The sequence below is a fragment of the Motacilla alba genome, chromosome 2 (genome assembly GCF_015832195.1).
Source record: "Motacilla alba alba isolate MOTALB_02 chromosome 2, Motacilla_alba_V1.0_pri, whole genome shotgun sequence".
Lineage (NCBI taxonomy): Eukaryota > Metazoa > Chordata > Aves > Passeriformes > Motacillidae > Motacilla > Motacilla alba.
Window position 1 is genome coordinate 16,530,092 of NC_052017.1, and position 15,617 is coordinate 16,545,708.

The following is a 15,617-nucleotide window of genomic DNA, read 5'->3' on the forward strand; positions in this document are numbered from 1 at the left end:
CAAAGGGCACAAGTTGGTAACAGAGCATCTAATAACTGCCACAAATAACTGGACAATGTCTGAGGTCCTGTCTGTTATTTCGTCATCACTGTTAATTTTATAGTTTTCTAAGGAACGTGGCTATACTCCACACCAATATTTAAATTTCTCTTTTTGCTACAATACAGCTGGGAAATAGTATTTTTTCCCCCTGAAGTTGTTATAAAACTATAGCCAGAAAGAAGGGAAATGTTAGGTTTTTACCTCACGGAAGGAATATGAATTGCACAACACAAAGATATCCAGCTAAACAGAAAAGAAAATAGAAGAGGGAGAAAACCAAGGAAGGGGTTACTCACTTACTTTCAATACCAAAACAGCTACTGCCTTTTTAGTTTAAATTAGGCTTCAATGCAGAATCACAAAATCAGTTGTCTTACCTTTGTATGACTGATTGATTTTTGGGAGGTCCACATTTGATAACTGATTGTAGTTTTGCTTTTGGTGTGTGCCAGGTTACCTATGGGAAGATGAAAGAAAGTAACCTACCAAAGTGCTTACATCTCATCTAAACTAAGAATGATCCCAAACCACCTTATTCACACCTCCACTGTAACCATATGATTATAAAGGTCATTGACATTTTCAGAGTGTGTCCTTATTTCCCCTTTAACCCTTGGGATGGAATGAGCTCTGAAGAAGTTGCACGGACACAGAACATGATATTTTTTTCTCCTTCAACTCATATGTCTTCTACTAGACAAAAAATAAATAGACTGCTGTAGAAGGTAAGATAGATACATCTTAGAGCATCCATATGGTTTTACCTTAAGAATGTTACTGTACAATTCTAGTTCTAATGCTACATATTAGTTAAAGAAAAATGTGTTAATACCCTTCTGTGGCCCTAAGGAAAAGTTATGTGGCATGACTCAAGTTTATACACCTAAATTCTACTCTTTGCTACTCTTTCAACACCCGGTACAAATAACATTGTATCTTTCTACAGAACTTGCTGGAAACCATCACTGGCCTGTCCTTTCTCTGAAGTGTGGCTCAGTATTCCTGGAAGGCTACTAGCTGACATGGACCAAAACTGTCCTAGGGAGGCATTCTAACCATGAATCAGAATGAGCAGCCCTTTGGGAATGTTTCAGCCACTGTTCACTGGCTCTGTTTGGTGTACTAGCACAGACAAAGTCTGAAGGCTCTAACTCTAGAATTCTAAGTCAAGCAATACCTTCATTATGATAACTTTGAAGGACTAGGTGCATTGACATGCTTTACACAGACACTGGTCTTTTCAAGGAATAATGAAAATTCTGCTGAGCTTTCCATCATGTATCTCTGTGTTGATAAACCGTAAATGTTGCTGCATGCTGCCACTGCTTCTGCTAATAACATAACACCTCTGGGATCTCCCTCTCCACTGGGAGAGCCTGTATCTCTCTGTGCTCAGCTACTATCAGGAAGAGGTGGATAAGAGCTGGAATAGCAGCTGCAAATATATGTCATGGTAATGCATCTGGTATTATGTGATGATATCAAGGCCTAAACCTCCCTGGGGTTCAGCTGAATATCACAGGGTGGGAAGGAAAAAGAGAGGATTGCTCACAGCTAACTTTAGCTATCTGAAAGTGAGGTGTCTACAGGATCCCTGCTGTATTCAATGGAGAGATACCCCTTCAGAGGAGACTTTTCCCTTCCCAAGAGAAACATCTGAGATAGGCAAGATGGGTTGGACTTTGGGTAATTCTCTACAGTTACTCTGATTCTAGATAAATAACACAGATCAGAAACCTAACTTTTAGTTGGCTGTAGCTGGAAGGTTTGAGTCAGTTTTGAAATGCTACATGCAGCGTTTCACAATATTTAACTAGAAGACTAAAACAGCCTTCAGAGTTATCTTGCAGAACATGAAGACTTGGGATCAGTTCTTGGAACCATTTGGATGCTTACTTGGACTCTATGGAAATTATAGTTTAGTATATTAGCAGATATCAACAAGTCAAAAAGTTCAGGCAGGGGCATTGAGCTCTGTGCTTTCCCAGGAACACTCACTTAAAATAAAATTCCAAAACCAAATTTTGCATTCTAATAGCAAAGCTCCCTTTGTAAAGAACAGAAGCCTTGCCAAAACCTCAGCTTCTGTAAGTTATGATAACATTTTCATTTCCATTAGGCTCTTCCAATTTAGCTTTTCTGTTCTGCTAGAAATATGTCTCCCATGTAATTGTACAAGAAAGTAATGTTGTAAAGTACTTACTGTATGGCATCAATGCCATCACACAGGGAGTACTACAACACAGTAACAAACTGGTTGTAAGGAGACTTACCCATCATCCTGCAGTGGAAGGCAGGATACTTTGCAAGGACATAGTTCAAACAAGATGCAATTTAGGAGTTATTTCTGTAGAACCAGTTTTATTCCTCCACCTCTACTTACAAATTTCTTCAGGAAGAGCTTACTACAAGGACCCCATCAGTTGCCTATTGTAAAGAACTCTAAGACTGAAAATAGAGGAGTGTCTTCTCAGTCTTTGCAGCAGATGTTAGGAGCCCCAACCTTTGCTCTCTACCACTTAGAGATAAATTGCACTGAGGCAATTTATATATGCTCTGCCCAAAACAGGCCACTGACTTACCTGATCCTTCCTGTTCAGTCCTCAGCTCAAGAGATGCACTCCACTCCCTGTCTTGATCCCCTACCCTGAAGACAGGACCCTGAAAGAAGACTTTACCACTTCCTTGGCACTTGACCAGACCAGTATCTCCCCTGCAGCTTGAGATGACTGCAGCTCCATTCAGTATAGATTCCATGGTTGGAAAGTGAAGCCACAAAGTATATAATGCCATCAATGAGTATAAAGTGTATAATGCCATCATATGAAACCTAGCAGTGGTCATCACAAAGGCTGGAGAAAACTAAGATCACCACAAAGCAATACCTGTTTTTGTGAGAGGGTGAGTTACCAGCTGTCGTGTCAGGTTGTTTTCAGATGATCGCAGTAGCAGCACAATATCAGCTGGCAGAGTATCTCTATTTTTGGCTAGGAATCCACTTGCATTATATAGAACCTGTTTAAAAAGTGCATTTATACATCTTCATGGATTTAGAAATGTAATTGTAAATTTAAGCTTTCTGGAATAGGGCTTTTACTTTAACAAGATACACAAATAGATTTTCAGCCCTCAGACTCATTCTCACTTCTAGTCTTCTTTTTTGATCACTCAAAGTTCTACCTTTTCAATATCGAGATATGATGCAAATCACTAAAATCTGCAATTCCAAAGTAGCTTGAGACATTTATTTTTTCTAATGCAGGTAGTAGTTTTAACCTGTGTGGATTTATCATCAGGACAAGTGTATTGCAGTCCTCCTTTACACCTGTACATGTGCTAATGCACAATTAACAATGCACTTGATTTCAACCACCTCACACAGCATTACCAATATGACTGTACAATCTTTCTGTGCTATTCCTATTATGCCGTACTGAACCCAGGACTTAACACTTCCTAGGGATCTCCGTATTAATTGTAGTGGAAGCTTGCAGAATCACAAACTCAATATTGGCATACTGAAATCTCTCTAAAAATTCCAAGAATGGTGTACCTAATTCAAAATGTAGCTTCAAAATTCCAAGAATGGTGTACCTAATTCAAAATGTAGGTTCTATCTTGATGGTCTAAGAGATTCACAAGAAAACCTGGCCTGTCAAGAAGGGTGGAAGATACTGGGACATATAATTTAGAAAAACCCATCAGAGAACAACTCGGCAACAGTCTTAAATGATGAAAAAGACTTGTAAAGGAAGAGGAAAAAATCGTTCTCCAATTCCACAGAAAGCTGGACTAGGGGCAATGAACTTACATGGCAGCAATGGAGACATAAGTTAGACAGCAGAAGAAACTTCCTAATAAAGGAGTTTTTTGAACACTGATGGGGCACTTGTGTAATTCCCCATCTTCAGTGGCTGGTAACAGGAATGGTAGAGGGAGACCAGGTTTTCCACTCCTTGCAGTGAGTAATGCTATGCTGGTGAAATGCAACTCAGCTGGAGATGAGGCTCAGAGGAGTTACAAGAGGCTCTTTGTAGCTGGCTGTCTTACGCAAGGGGTAAGGTATTTTCCATCAGCTGATGGGCAGCATTTGTCTCCTCCCAGGCCAGCTCCTCCAGCACTGCACAGACCCAACATGGTTTCCCATGTGAGACATGAGTGCTCACTCTGTGCCCTTTACAAGAGCTCAGAAGGAGGTGGGAGCTTCTGCTTTTCCAAGGCAGGTTCAGGTGACCAGTGCCATCCTGCTGCAGTGCAACAGCAGCTCCTCCTGTGTTTGTGCAGCAAGTCACCTTGTATGGGAGGGAGGGGAGGGAGGGGAGGGAGGGGAGGGAGGGAGGGAGGAAGGAAGGAAGGAAGGAAGGAAGGAAGGAAGGAAGGAAGGAAGGAAGGAAGGAAGGAAGGAAGGAAGGAAGGAAGGAAGGAAGGAAGGAAGGAAGGAAGGAAGGAAGGAAGGAAGGAAGCTGCTCACTGACTGAAGCAGGGCCTGAACTCTCTGTCTGGCTGATTACACAAAACAGAACTAAGAAAGGTTGATGGTGTGTAGGAGGTAGTAGAAAGAATGGAATTGGGTCCTGGTTAGAAACAGTGGGAACAAGCATGGCACAGGACTTTGAGGAATTAAGGGGAAGAGCACTGAGTTGCATTACATACCAGTTATGTTTTGGGTCTTCTATAATACAGTCAGTTCATTTACCTGGTGACATTTAAGAAAAATACACTCCTGCTATTGCTTTTTTTTTAAATGAGGGATAATAAATTTTCAATTTACTTTTGATATGTAAGGCACTGCCAACATTCCCATGTTTGGACTGAAGAGATAACTGTTGAGAACCAACCCAGATGATCTCTTCTACTTCCTTGCAGCCCTGCCATTCCACAATCCCCAACTAACATCACCAGGTGTCTTACCTTTCCTGCATAATGATAAATTCCAAAGGTTAGATCTACTCTTTTGGGTCTCCAAAAATATTTTGATTTCAAATTATCTTCAAATTTTTCTGAAAGGAAACACATAGTTTATCTTAATGGAGTTACTGCACAATTATTCTTTTATTCTTTTCTGAAGCTGTATCACTCCAAAGAGATTTCCTGACTTCTCAGCCAATGCAGAGGCACAAAACAGACACTGATGTTTTCAAGGACAGAGATACCATAATGGTCTTGTAACAAAAGACACTGGATAGAGAATATGGGAGCTCTTGGACAAGTTACTTAGTTAGTTCCAATTTTTTAATGTGTGACCTCAAAAAATCACGGAATCAGAGAATCATTAAGGTAGGAAAAGATGTCTAAGATCATTGAGTCTAACCCTTAATCCAGCACCACTCTGTTCACCACTAAGCCATGTCCTCAGGTGCCACATCCACATATGTTCTGAACACTTCCAGGGCTTTCCTTTCCAAGATTTTTATCTACATTTCCTAAGGATTCCTTGAGGAGTTCTGAAGAAACATTCATTGATTGAGTGCTTCTGTACTGTAGACTAAAAAGCATGAAGATAAAAGAACAACAAGCTCACATAATTGCTTTAACATAGACATTGTTACTGGATGTTATTAGGTTTTCTGACTGGGTGTTGGCTAAAATTCTAATTTGACACTTCGTACATTCAAAAATGAGTAAAACCAGGATTTATCTGCACAGAAATACCACTGAAATAATGAAGTCAATGGTAATTGCAGCTGCTCAACAGCACTGAAATATTCAGGATCTGAATTACAATGACTTTAGGTGTTTTAGTTTTAATTTGTGAATAGAAAACACTCAGAAAGCATAATTTGCTGAAAGGCACTGAAGCATGTTTGCAGTCATTACTTTTTAAAAGTATTAAACTTCTTGCTCAGATACTGCTCATCAAAAATCTCAGAGCTGAGCACGACTGAACTTTGCAAACAGTGTTCTTGGTCTATGAACCTAGAGTTTTAACTCAGTTTGATCTTTACTCTTCAAGCTCTGCAGCAAAAAATTCCTGAAGGCAGGAGAACTTTAAACCTGGATCAGCAGCTTAGGTTCATTTGTACTGTTGATGTTTCCCTATGAACTTCAAGGACACAACCATCCCAGCATATATGTCTCCCTCAAACACTCTGACTCTGAAATGGGGGCTCACTAAAAGCATAACTAGCGTGTAGTCTGAACTGTACACGCCAAACAGAAACTGAACAGAAGACAAGCTGTAAAACTGTGAAATGAACCATATACTTACCTACAAGTGTCTGATCTGTTGCTTGTGGGAATCGACTTTCCTCATCCAGCAGAGACAATAAACCCATTGGTTTCTGCAGGAACATATCTAGGAGAGGCCTGTTGTCCTCGTATTCTATAACTCTTGCATCAACACCTTCGTAAAGGTATTCATTCTGCAGCAAGAAACAGAAGGCTTGCTTTGTCTGTGTACACAAAACCACTCCAGAAAATAATTCACAAATTGTCAATTGTAGCAAATTAAAACTGCATTGAGAAAGTATGCCTCAGGGCTAAAGCCATCAAGGTCTTGCAGAAACAAATGTCAGCTGGGATTTTGGTTTTGAATATGTCCTATGGCATATTTGGTTAAGTAAGATACTTTACAGGAATAGCAATAATTAAAGAAACAGAGTTGAAGAAGATAAAGTAGATTGTTTGCAAATAGAGACCTCAGGGTCTATGTATTTCTCTGGTCTGAAATGCAGAAAATTTCTTAACCATTTAGAGCTATATTTACATTCCCAACTCATTGCTCAGATCTAAGCGATGGCTAAGATTTACAGAAGTGACTACAGGTTCCAGTGGCTTTACTTGTTTGATCACCCTCCTCAAACACCTGGAAAAATTCTTAAGTGGAGAAGAAAGGTGCATATACTTTCTAAAAATTAAAGACTTGTGTACATACTTCCTAAGAATTAAATAAATTGCTTCAGATTTGCTTCTAACACATTTTCATTCCTTTTAAGGAACTAGGGAAAGGTATTCACCAAGATTCAAAAACAACAGAAAAGCTGGTGGGGTGGACTTCTTTGTTTGCATTTTTGGTTTGGTTTGGTCTGGCTCTTTTTTCCTGAAGACTGCAAATATCTGGATTTCTCCCAGACTAGGAAAAAAACCAAAAACCAAATGTGTCCACAGTGTGTTGCAATGGTTTTATCTTTACTATAATTTGGATTATAGCTGGAGAATACAATAATTACCTTCCTTAATCCTTTAGTAAGGCAGAGGACAGCTGCAGATTTACCAAGAGAAGGTTGCTTTAGGGACCACCACCTCCCATTATTTTTGCTTGAATTAGGTAAAGCAGTAGCAGTTTTCTACCACACAATGCTGCTGTTTGTGCCAGGGATGCCTTCAATCTCGTGCAGGCTGTGCTTTTGATCTACTTTAAAATCATCCCTCTGCCAAAGGATCGACTTTTTAAGTGCTGTATTCATGTATGGTGTTAACATCATAGTTTTGCCATCCTGAATTCATTGTGAGAAGAGTGTCACAAAAATGAATGATGGCTAATATTAATGAGTTCAAAGACTTCTAACCTTGGAAGACCTCTCCTTATGTGTTATTCACTTGAGTCTGAATGAGTGAAGATGGCAATGCATTGAGCATTTAAAAAAGAAGTTCACTTTCATATACAACAGAAAAGCACCTGTTTCATACCTCTTAATCTCAGAGAAACAACAAAAGGCATAAAATCAATAAGCCTGGTCTAAAAATACAGGCACAAATAAAAATCTGCTAATCCATTTGAAAGAGGACACAAAATATATACCTAAACCCTTCCAGTATCCAGATTGACGTAATTTCCCAGGGCACTCTTCACTCTAAGGATAGGTTATAATTCAGTTTCTATGCCACATAAGGGTGTAATCAGTAAGAATCTCACCTACAGCCCCATGAGGACTCCTCATTTGAGACAAATAACATTAACCTCATTCGTGTCTCCCCTGAAGCAGTGGACAGGTGGAGTTTTGCTTTTTAATTTAATCAATGACCTGAGTAGCAGGACAAGACAGGAGAGTAATAAATGTATCAGAGATATAGGTGAGAAGTTAATTATATACCTGTAGGAGCTGGTGGCAGAAAGGGAATGAGTCTGTGTTATCTCCCAGAGATAACATGGGAGTAAGGGCAGTTTAACTGAGGGCTACAGCTACACTGATACACAGATGTTCATGGAACCAGCTGTTACTGCTTAGGATTATCTAGAGTACCCTTATCAAGGGGGAAAGGGGAAGAGGCTGCTCAGGATGGTCCATCAGAGGAGAGCATTTCTGTGACACTCAGACGTCCTCAATCAACCTGTCTAATCATAAACTTTTTCCAACTTCAAATGCTTGTGAGTGAGGCTGGTTTAGAGAGCTGATAAAAGTGTTCTCCTTGAAAAAAAAAAGGAACTCTTAGAAGCTGTACTACTATGCTATAACTGCAACACCTGCTCCCCTCCCTGCCAAGACAGCACACAGGGCCTGACCTCCAAGCCTGCAGTGCGTGTGACCACTCTGTTTGTGTCCTTTGTGTCTCACAACTGGACGAGTGTCAGCCCTGACAGCTTTGGTGATGCTGCCAGCTCCACAGCAGGATATGAAGGACAGCTGATGACCAAGCCAGGCACTAGTGTGACAGATGACTCAGAAATTATACTGTACTACATTTTCTGATGCAGTGCTGGTTTTAGCCACATCATTAGGATACAAGCAGCAAGTATAAAAGCTTTAATGATGGACATCATAAAACTGTAATGAAACAGGTCTTATTTGAATTAATAAGATGAATCAGCTACAGGATTTTGTAATACCCTGTGATGTTTTGTGACAAGAAAGCTCCACAAAATAGCTACTTCTTGAAATTCTGAAGCATGATCTATTAGAAAGTATTCCTGTGGATGGGATGTCAAAAGGTAAAATTGAGTTACTCTATTAACTGGGCTCCCATCTCATCTTAGTATTACATGGTATCTTTCTGATGATCAAAACGATGTAACATTAGCTTGTACCACCTGGTTTCAATGGTAATAAAAGAATTACAAAATGCATTAGGAAATGGTCTTCATGTTCAGTAAAGTAATGCCATTTACCGAGAACATTTTATGATGACACTTTGGTTTAAATGGGGACACCAGAGACTAATTCAGAAGGAACCTTCTCCCCCTGAAACTAGAAGATTAAGTTGACATGAGAATGTAAAATAAACATTGCATACATTTAATGCAAAAAGTATCATCCTTCCAACTGAGAGCAAACTTGCTACTTTCCAAAATGTTTCAGCTATATGCCATTACACCTTTTACTTCTTATAGGGAATGACAAATGAGAAAGGAATAGGAAGGCCGTTTTGCTGGACATTGTGACCTGCAGATCATGGAGCTGACAGAAAGTAACTTATAACAGTATCTAATATGTAAGGGGAACACCTTGAAGGACAGGACTGAAGGTCCAAAAAGTCTGCTTTGCTTTATATTGACCAAAAAAACTCCCTGTGCTAGCAAAACAAAAAGCAGTGACTAAGCTGAGAGGCCACATTCTCTCCCCAGTCAGCAGAGATAGGGATATATCTGTCTCCACTGACTAGTGGGAATCTACACTATCTTTATCTTAAACTATATACGCACTTCAGTCTTTCTGTTAAATTCGTAAAAGAAGATTGCATTCAGGCCTAAAAGCCTTTATTCTTAAATGCAAACATTAAGTCAACAATAAAGAATAAATTCTCTTAATTTTGACTTGAACTGTCCATGTTGGCCCACAGACACTCCACTCTAGCTGACACCCTGAGCCTCAGGTTGTGATAGTACCACTGTTCCTTTCTTCTACCCCTGTCACTTCTGTGGCCTTTTTTTTTTTTTTTTTGTGGCCCACACTTCCAAAGAAAGCAAAACTGAGAACGCTTTTCAGATTCATATACAGAAAAAAGACCACTGACAATGATAAAACAATTTCACCTGCAACACTGAAAGTACAATTCAGCCTTATGAGTGTATTTACTACTTGGCTTCATTGGTCAAGTTGCCAAAATATGATTCACCTTCTCTGATGACATAATCACTACTTACTACTAGGTGAACATAAGTTAATGACAACCTAAACTATAATCAACTGATTAGGCCTCAGCTTCCCAGTAGATACATCAAATTTCATCAAATTGCATGTGATATGATATTGAACAGAGCAAAACAGGGAGAGGAATGAAAAAAACAATGTATCTGTACATTTTATGTCTCTTGAGGGAAGTATAAAAGAACTTAAATTCTTCAGTCTTCCTTGGGTAGATCTCCAGGGTTCAATGCAGTGTTGTGTTAGAGATTTCTGAGGTAGCACAGGGCAATCTGACATGTCTGTCTGGCACTGCACAGGGCTGTGGAGAGACACTAGCCTGGGTCCCCAGCAACAGGACAGCTCCAGCAGCACAACTGTCAGGGCTAAGGGAAAGTCAACAAAGATCTTGGTGACTTCTGGCATCAGCGTTCTTGTAAACATAACTTCTGTCTTTTAGAGTCTAAGACACAAATCCTTGCATATAAAGTCATTTGTAAAGTCAGGCAGAGACATCAGCAAAGGGCAGAGGTGATCCTAGTGTTTGTTTTACTTCAGTGATATTTTTTATTTTAGTTTACAATAAAGTACATTACTGGTGTCAACACAGCAGAGTCCTTACAGTGAATAGGAAAGGTTCTGGAGCCACCTGCTTTCTCAAAGGCTGGTTTTGTGATGGAAAACTGGGACAACCATGTAATAAATAAATGAAAAGTGATGTCTTATAATCACTATGAATCGCACCACAAATCATTCTGTGCCATTGGGTTGTAATGCAGAATAACACATTTCTCATTTCCCGTCTCTGAAAGTGGCAGATTTACACCCACACTTGCATGAACTTAATCTGTATAGCTCCTTTTGCACTGCTGTAGTAATATCTTTGGAGACTGCTACAAGGTACTATAATCAAGTTTGGTATAATCTGATGTAGTGATTTGATGTACATTAAGGTAGACAGTCACTTGGTTGGTATTACAGGCTGGATGTGGACACTTGTAATAGAAATACTAGGACTGGTATAAATGAAATATGAACGGGAATGTGCATATAAGCACCAGAAAAAATAGTCTTAAAAGAATAGCTGTGTGATAGCCTGTGATTTGAATGAGGAACATTTGTTCATAACAATAAAACTGAGGAAAGAATTCCTTACATCAAGAACAGAAGGCCTTCACTTACATAAAAACACAGTGCAGAGAGTTAGTGAGTGGAACACCCTCTAAACCTGACAGCAGGAGCATGACTGTGAGGTTATAGCACATCACACACAATTTTCTAATGAGCCCACCAAGGAAATGGACTGTAGGCATAAAAATGCGTATGTTCCAAACAAGGAAAGCCAGATAATGACCTTGCCTAAAGGTTATGGATTCTGAAATAAATAAGGGCAAAGGCAAAGAGGCAAAGAATGTCTGCTAAAGGCTGTAAAAGATATGTCCAAAAGCTATTTCAGCAAGAAGAACCTAACAGACATGATGAAGACTTGCCAGCTGGTGTCCATTATTCTATTTGTCACTCAGAAATTTTCTTGGCCAGACCATTTGAACACAGACACACCCACCCACACACACCATGGCGCATTCTATGCATCTGTGAGTCCATGAAATCTGTGAGAGAATGAATGGAAATGGGTAAAATTGATGTACTTAGAGATTCTGTAAATAAAGATTGCCTTCCCCTTCCATAGAGTCTATAGAGGAGTTGTACTAACTTCCTACAGGGAGAAATGGGCAAACTATAGATTGTCAAAATAAGAAGTAAATTTTTCCTCTCATCTGCTCAGCAGCAGAATAACCACCCTGACCATGGTGCAGCAAAGCACGTGCAAGGGAGCAAACTGTTCCTACTACATGGTGACACCACAAACCTCTGCAATAATATAGGTCTAGCCAAAAAGTTCTGTAATAGGATACCTAGAAACAAGTAAAGGCAGATTACACTAAACTTGACTCTAATTAAAAAAGAGAAAGAACATTAAAACAATATTTGGGTGTACAGGAATAGGGCTAAGAACACCAAGGCAGGTCTCTCAGCAACAAAAGGAAACTAGGGAGAATGTGGTCCTGCTGCTGAACGAGTTTATGGATGACATGGAAACGACTGAGATAGTCAATACCTTCTTTGCATTGGTCTTGACTGATATCCCAGGACCCTGAGACCAGGGGAAAAGTCTGGAGCAAGGAAGACTTAAACTTAGCATGGGAGGATCAAGTTAGTGAACACTGAAGCAAAGTGGACATATGCAAGTCCATGGGACCTGGTCAGTGCCTGGGTTTGACAGGAATAAATATTGGTGCTGCAGTCGGTGCTATTTCCATCTCCCAACTGTTAGAAACAGCAATAGCTAAGTGCCCTTCTTTTGTGAACTTGTGTACTTTGGAAAGAAGATGCCTAAGTAATTACAGTAGATCTAGTTAAATTTTCTTTGGGTTTTAGATGATATTAAAATCAAGGAAACACTTGTGTCAGTAATCTGGCACATAAATCTATAAAAACAACTACAAGATACAAGACTGCAATACAACATTTCCTGAAGTAATCAGGAAGAGGATAAAACATTGAGCCATCAAAAAAAATTTGTCATATTACACATAAACATATACACCTCTAGACTGACACATGCATGTACACACATGTACACACCTGCATACAGTGACACACTCCAAACCTGCATCTGTCTCAGCCTTAAAACAAACAGTGATTAACACTGACAAAATACTCTGCTTCTACTAACAATTAAAATTACAATTCAGGAGAATTTTCATACATGTATCATAAACCAAATAATTTCAGTAAAACAACAAAAGTATAATTTCACCTATGGTTTGAATTCTGATTGTTCTGCCATAGAGAATTCTGAAGTATTTAAATTTTCAGCAAGATTTTTTTTTTTCCCCGAAAATGTTATTTCTTCAAATAACAATATTGAATAATGATTTAAAGGTGGTTAATTAAATTCTTTTGAAATTATTTACAAAGTTGAGATGATTTTTTGAGGTTTTTCCCTCTTCTCTTCAAATTCATAAATTTTTATATTTACAATGCTATTCATTTTCTCTGCTTTAAAGTAAATGATTTAGATTAAATCCATAATTATTTAGCTGAGATGATCTAGCTTCTCAAGAAGAAAAAAAAGAATTGTGAGATTTGCATTTTTTAATAATGGAATTTCAGGTTCTTTAAGCTTATTAGTAAACAATTATGAACTCTGCACTTTCAAAATTTTGTTACCACTGATTTATTTTTTTACTAGAGAATCATACATTACAACATTCATTATTCCTCAAGAAAACAACATTGCATTTGCATCAATCAGATTATCACAGTGCACAGTGTTATGTTGCTTAGTTACTGTAAATTTCAAGTTTAATGCATTTTTTTTTTGGCATTTTACTTGCAAATAGCAAGCACTGCTTCATGGAAAACATACTTCAAAAACACTTTTTATAATCTGCTATTTACAAGCTATCACGGAGAAGGAACAATGTAGTTTCTTGAGACAAGGTTCTATACATTCAGTAATACTGAAAGCTTTATATGTTTTATGTGTTTAGTAATACTAAAGCTTCATCAAAATAACCAATGCATACCTGTTCCCAGGCAAAGACATGTTGATTGAAGTAGAACTGAATTTGTTCATTGGCAATGTTGATACACAGTTGCTCAAAAGAATTTTTTTTGAAATTCTCAAAGCCAAAGATGTCAAGAATTCCAATATTCAAGCCGTCATCATTTTCACTACAAAGATGAAATGTACTTTTCATTGTTGTATCTTGATTTTTCATTAACCACCTTCATTACTATTTCACAAAAGAAAATCATGGGCAAATCTCTACACCAGTTAGACAGAATAAGTTTTGCTGAACCAGATCTCTCTTATTGTCTCTAAATGACAATAATTGTTAGTTTGAAATACATAAATGTGTATCAATTCAAAGATTACTGCAATGCAGACCAGATACACAACAACCAAGTCAACTGATAAGTGAATAGGGGATTTACAATTTTATTTTTACATTAATATTTGTAAGTAATTATTCTAAAAAGCTGACTACAGTACAAAAAGAACAAGCAGTTCTTTTTTGTTTCTCTTGGAATAACACAGGCTTTACTCACCATCATCCAGAAATTAAAGACTGTTGTCATTAAGTATTATTTGTTCATGTTACTTACTCATAACAATTAAAATTGCTTAGTTTTACATTAAAGTAAAAAGAATGACTAGCTAGACCTTTTATGCAGCTAGATAGCTACTTTATGCTCTGGGATGTGGTATGAATTTAAATTACCAATTAAATTCCAGAGAAGCACTGGAAAAACTTTGTTTTGATATTTTAAGTAGGGCATACTCAAGATATGTGACCATTTCTGCAACTGGAAAAAAGCTGTAATACTTATTTGCTGAAGCAAAAAATTAAGAGGATATAATTTTATAACAAACTGAGGCTGTCATTAGTGACCTTTCTAGGCAAGTAAAATATAAATCACATTCTTTCTATAAAACCTCTTTGAGGGGCTATCTGTAACCATTTTTAAAATAAAGATCTAGGAAATCAGAAATTAAGAATCAACCTCAAGACACCCATGAATAGCACTTAAAACTCTTTGTGAAGTCCATCTCAAAAAAGGAAGCATTTCATTGTGGAGAGGTCTGAGTTTGGTGACTATTTAATCTGTCTCAAAATTACATTTTTGATGAATAGACTGCTAAAATTTATCTGCCCCATTCCTTTTCCAGAGCTAATTACGTAAAAACAGAAAATGCAAATTATTTTACTACCACAAAATCAAGCAAAAGATTTTTTTGGTTTAGTTTGTTTGTTTGGTTGGTTTGGTTTTTGTTTTTTTTAATAGTGAGCATTTCAGGTTGAATTTTCTCCCTCTTCACCAGCATAATAAGTAAGTATTCAGTTTGAAGAGGGCTCTGTAACAGACAACTGAGAGAGGCACACAGGCTAGAAGTGCTGCCCATCTATGATGGATTTTGTCCTATCACTTACTGATTAAAGTTCTGTTTATTGTTGCTCTGCTACAACCATATATTTAAAAGTTTAGACAAATTTTAGGATTGCAACCTTGGCTCTCCTCTGATGTTTAAGAAGAAAATAATCCAGGAAATCCAGATCTGCAAATCAAAGCTATTTGCTATTGATATGGTGTTTAAAATGTCACCTTGTAAGTGTAAAGTGGACAATACCTCCAGTAGATGTGTTTAAAAATTATTCCCACACATATATGAAACCATGCTTATAACAACAGTGACAAAAGCAACAGCATCTGAGTAAATAAGAGAAGAATTTGACCTATGTAATCAACATGATGAATATCTAAAGTTTACTCTGAAAAAAATACAAAAGAAAAAGGGTTAAAAGGGTTAAAAATACAAAAGAAAAAAAAAAGGGTTAAATGAGTAAAGATCAACAAGAAAACACCAGATGCTTTTCCAACCACATCTACTGTATTTTCACTATATACTATGAACAGGACAAACCATTTTTGACATGGTGGGGTCATAAACAAAAAAGTAGCAAAGGAAAAGAACTTAACTACACTAAATGCTCTAGTGTAAGA

At 37.9% G+C, this 15,617-nt stretch overlaps 1 protein-coding gene across 12 annotated transcripts in view; it reads right to left on the bottom strand.

Moving 5' to 3' along the window:
* The window catches only part of MYO3A (myosin IIIA), a 137,947-nt gene that overhangs the window by 30,479 nt on the left and 91,851 nt on the right, over positions 1-15,617 (bottom strand). For 11 of the 12 annotated variants that reach the window (XM_038127691.1, XM_038127688.1, XM_038127690.1 and 8 more), the window contains 6 exons: positions 13,637-13,784; positions 6,251-6,404; positions 4,954-5,042; positions 2,928-3,057; positions 420-499; positions 244-285 (listed from right to left, as the gene is read on the bottom strand). In XM_038127691.1, the coding sequence (XP_037983619.1) occupies positions 244-285; positions 420-499; positions 2,928-3,057; positions 4,954-5,042; positions 6,251-6,404; positions 13,637-13,784 (643 nt within the window). The remainder of the gene's footprint in view (positions 1-243; positions 286-419; positions 500-2,927; positions 3,058-4,953; positions 5,043-6,250; positions 6,405-13,636; positions 13,785-15,617) is intronic. The other variant, XM_038127682.1, reaches the window with a different exon arrangement.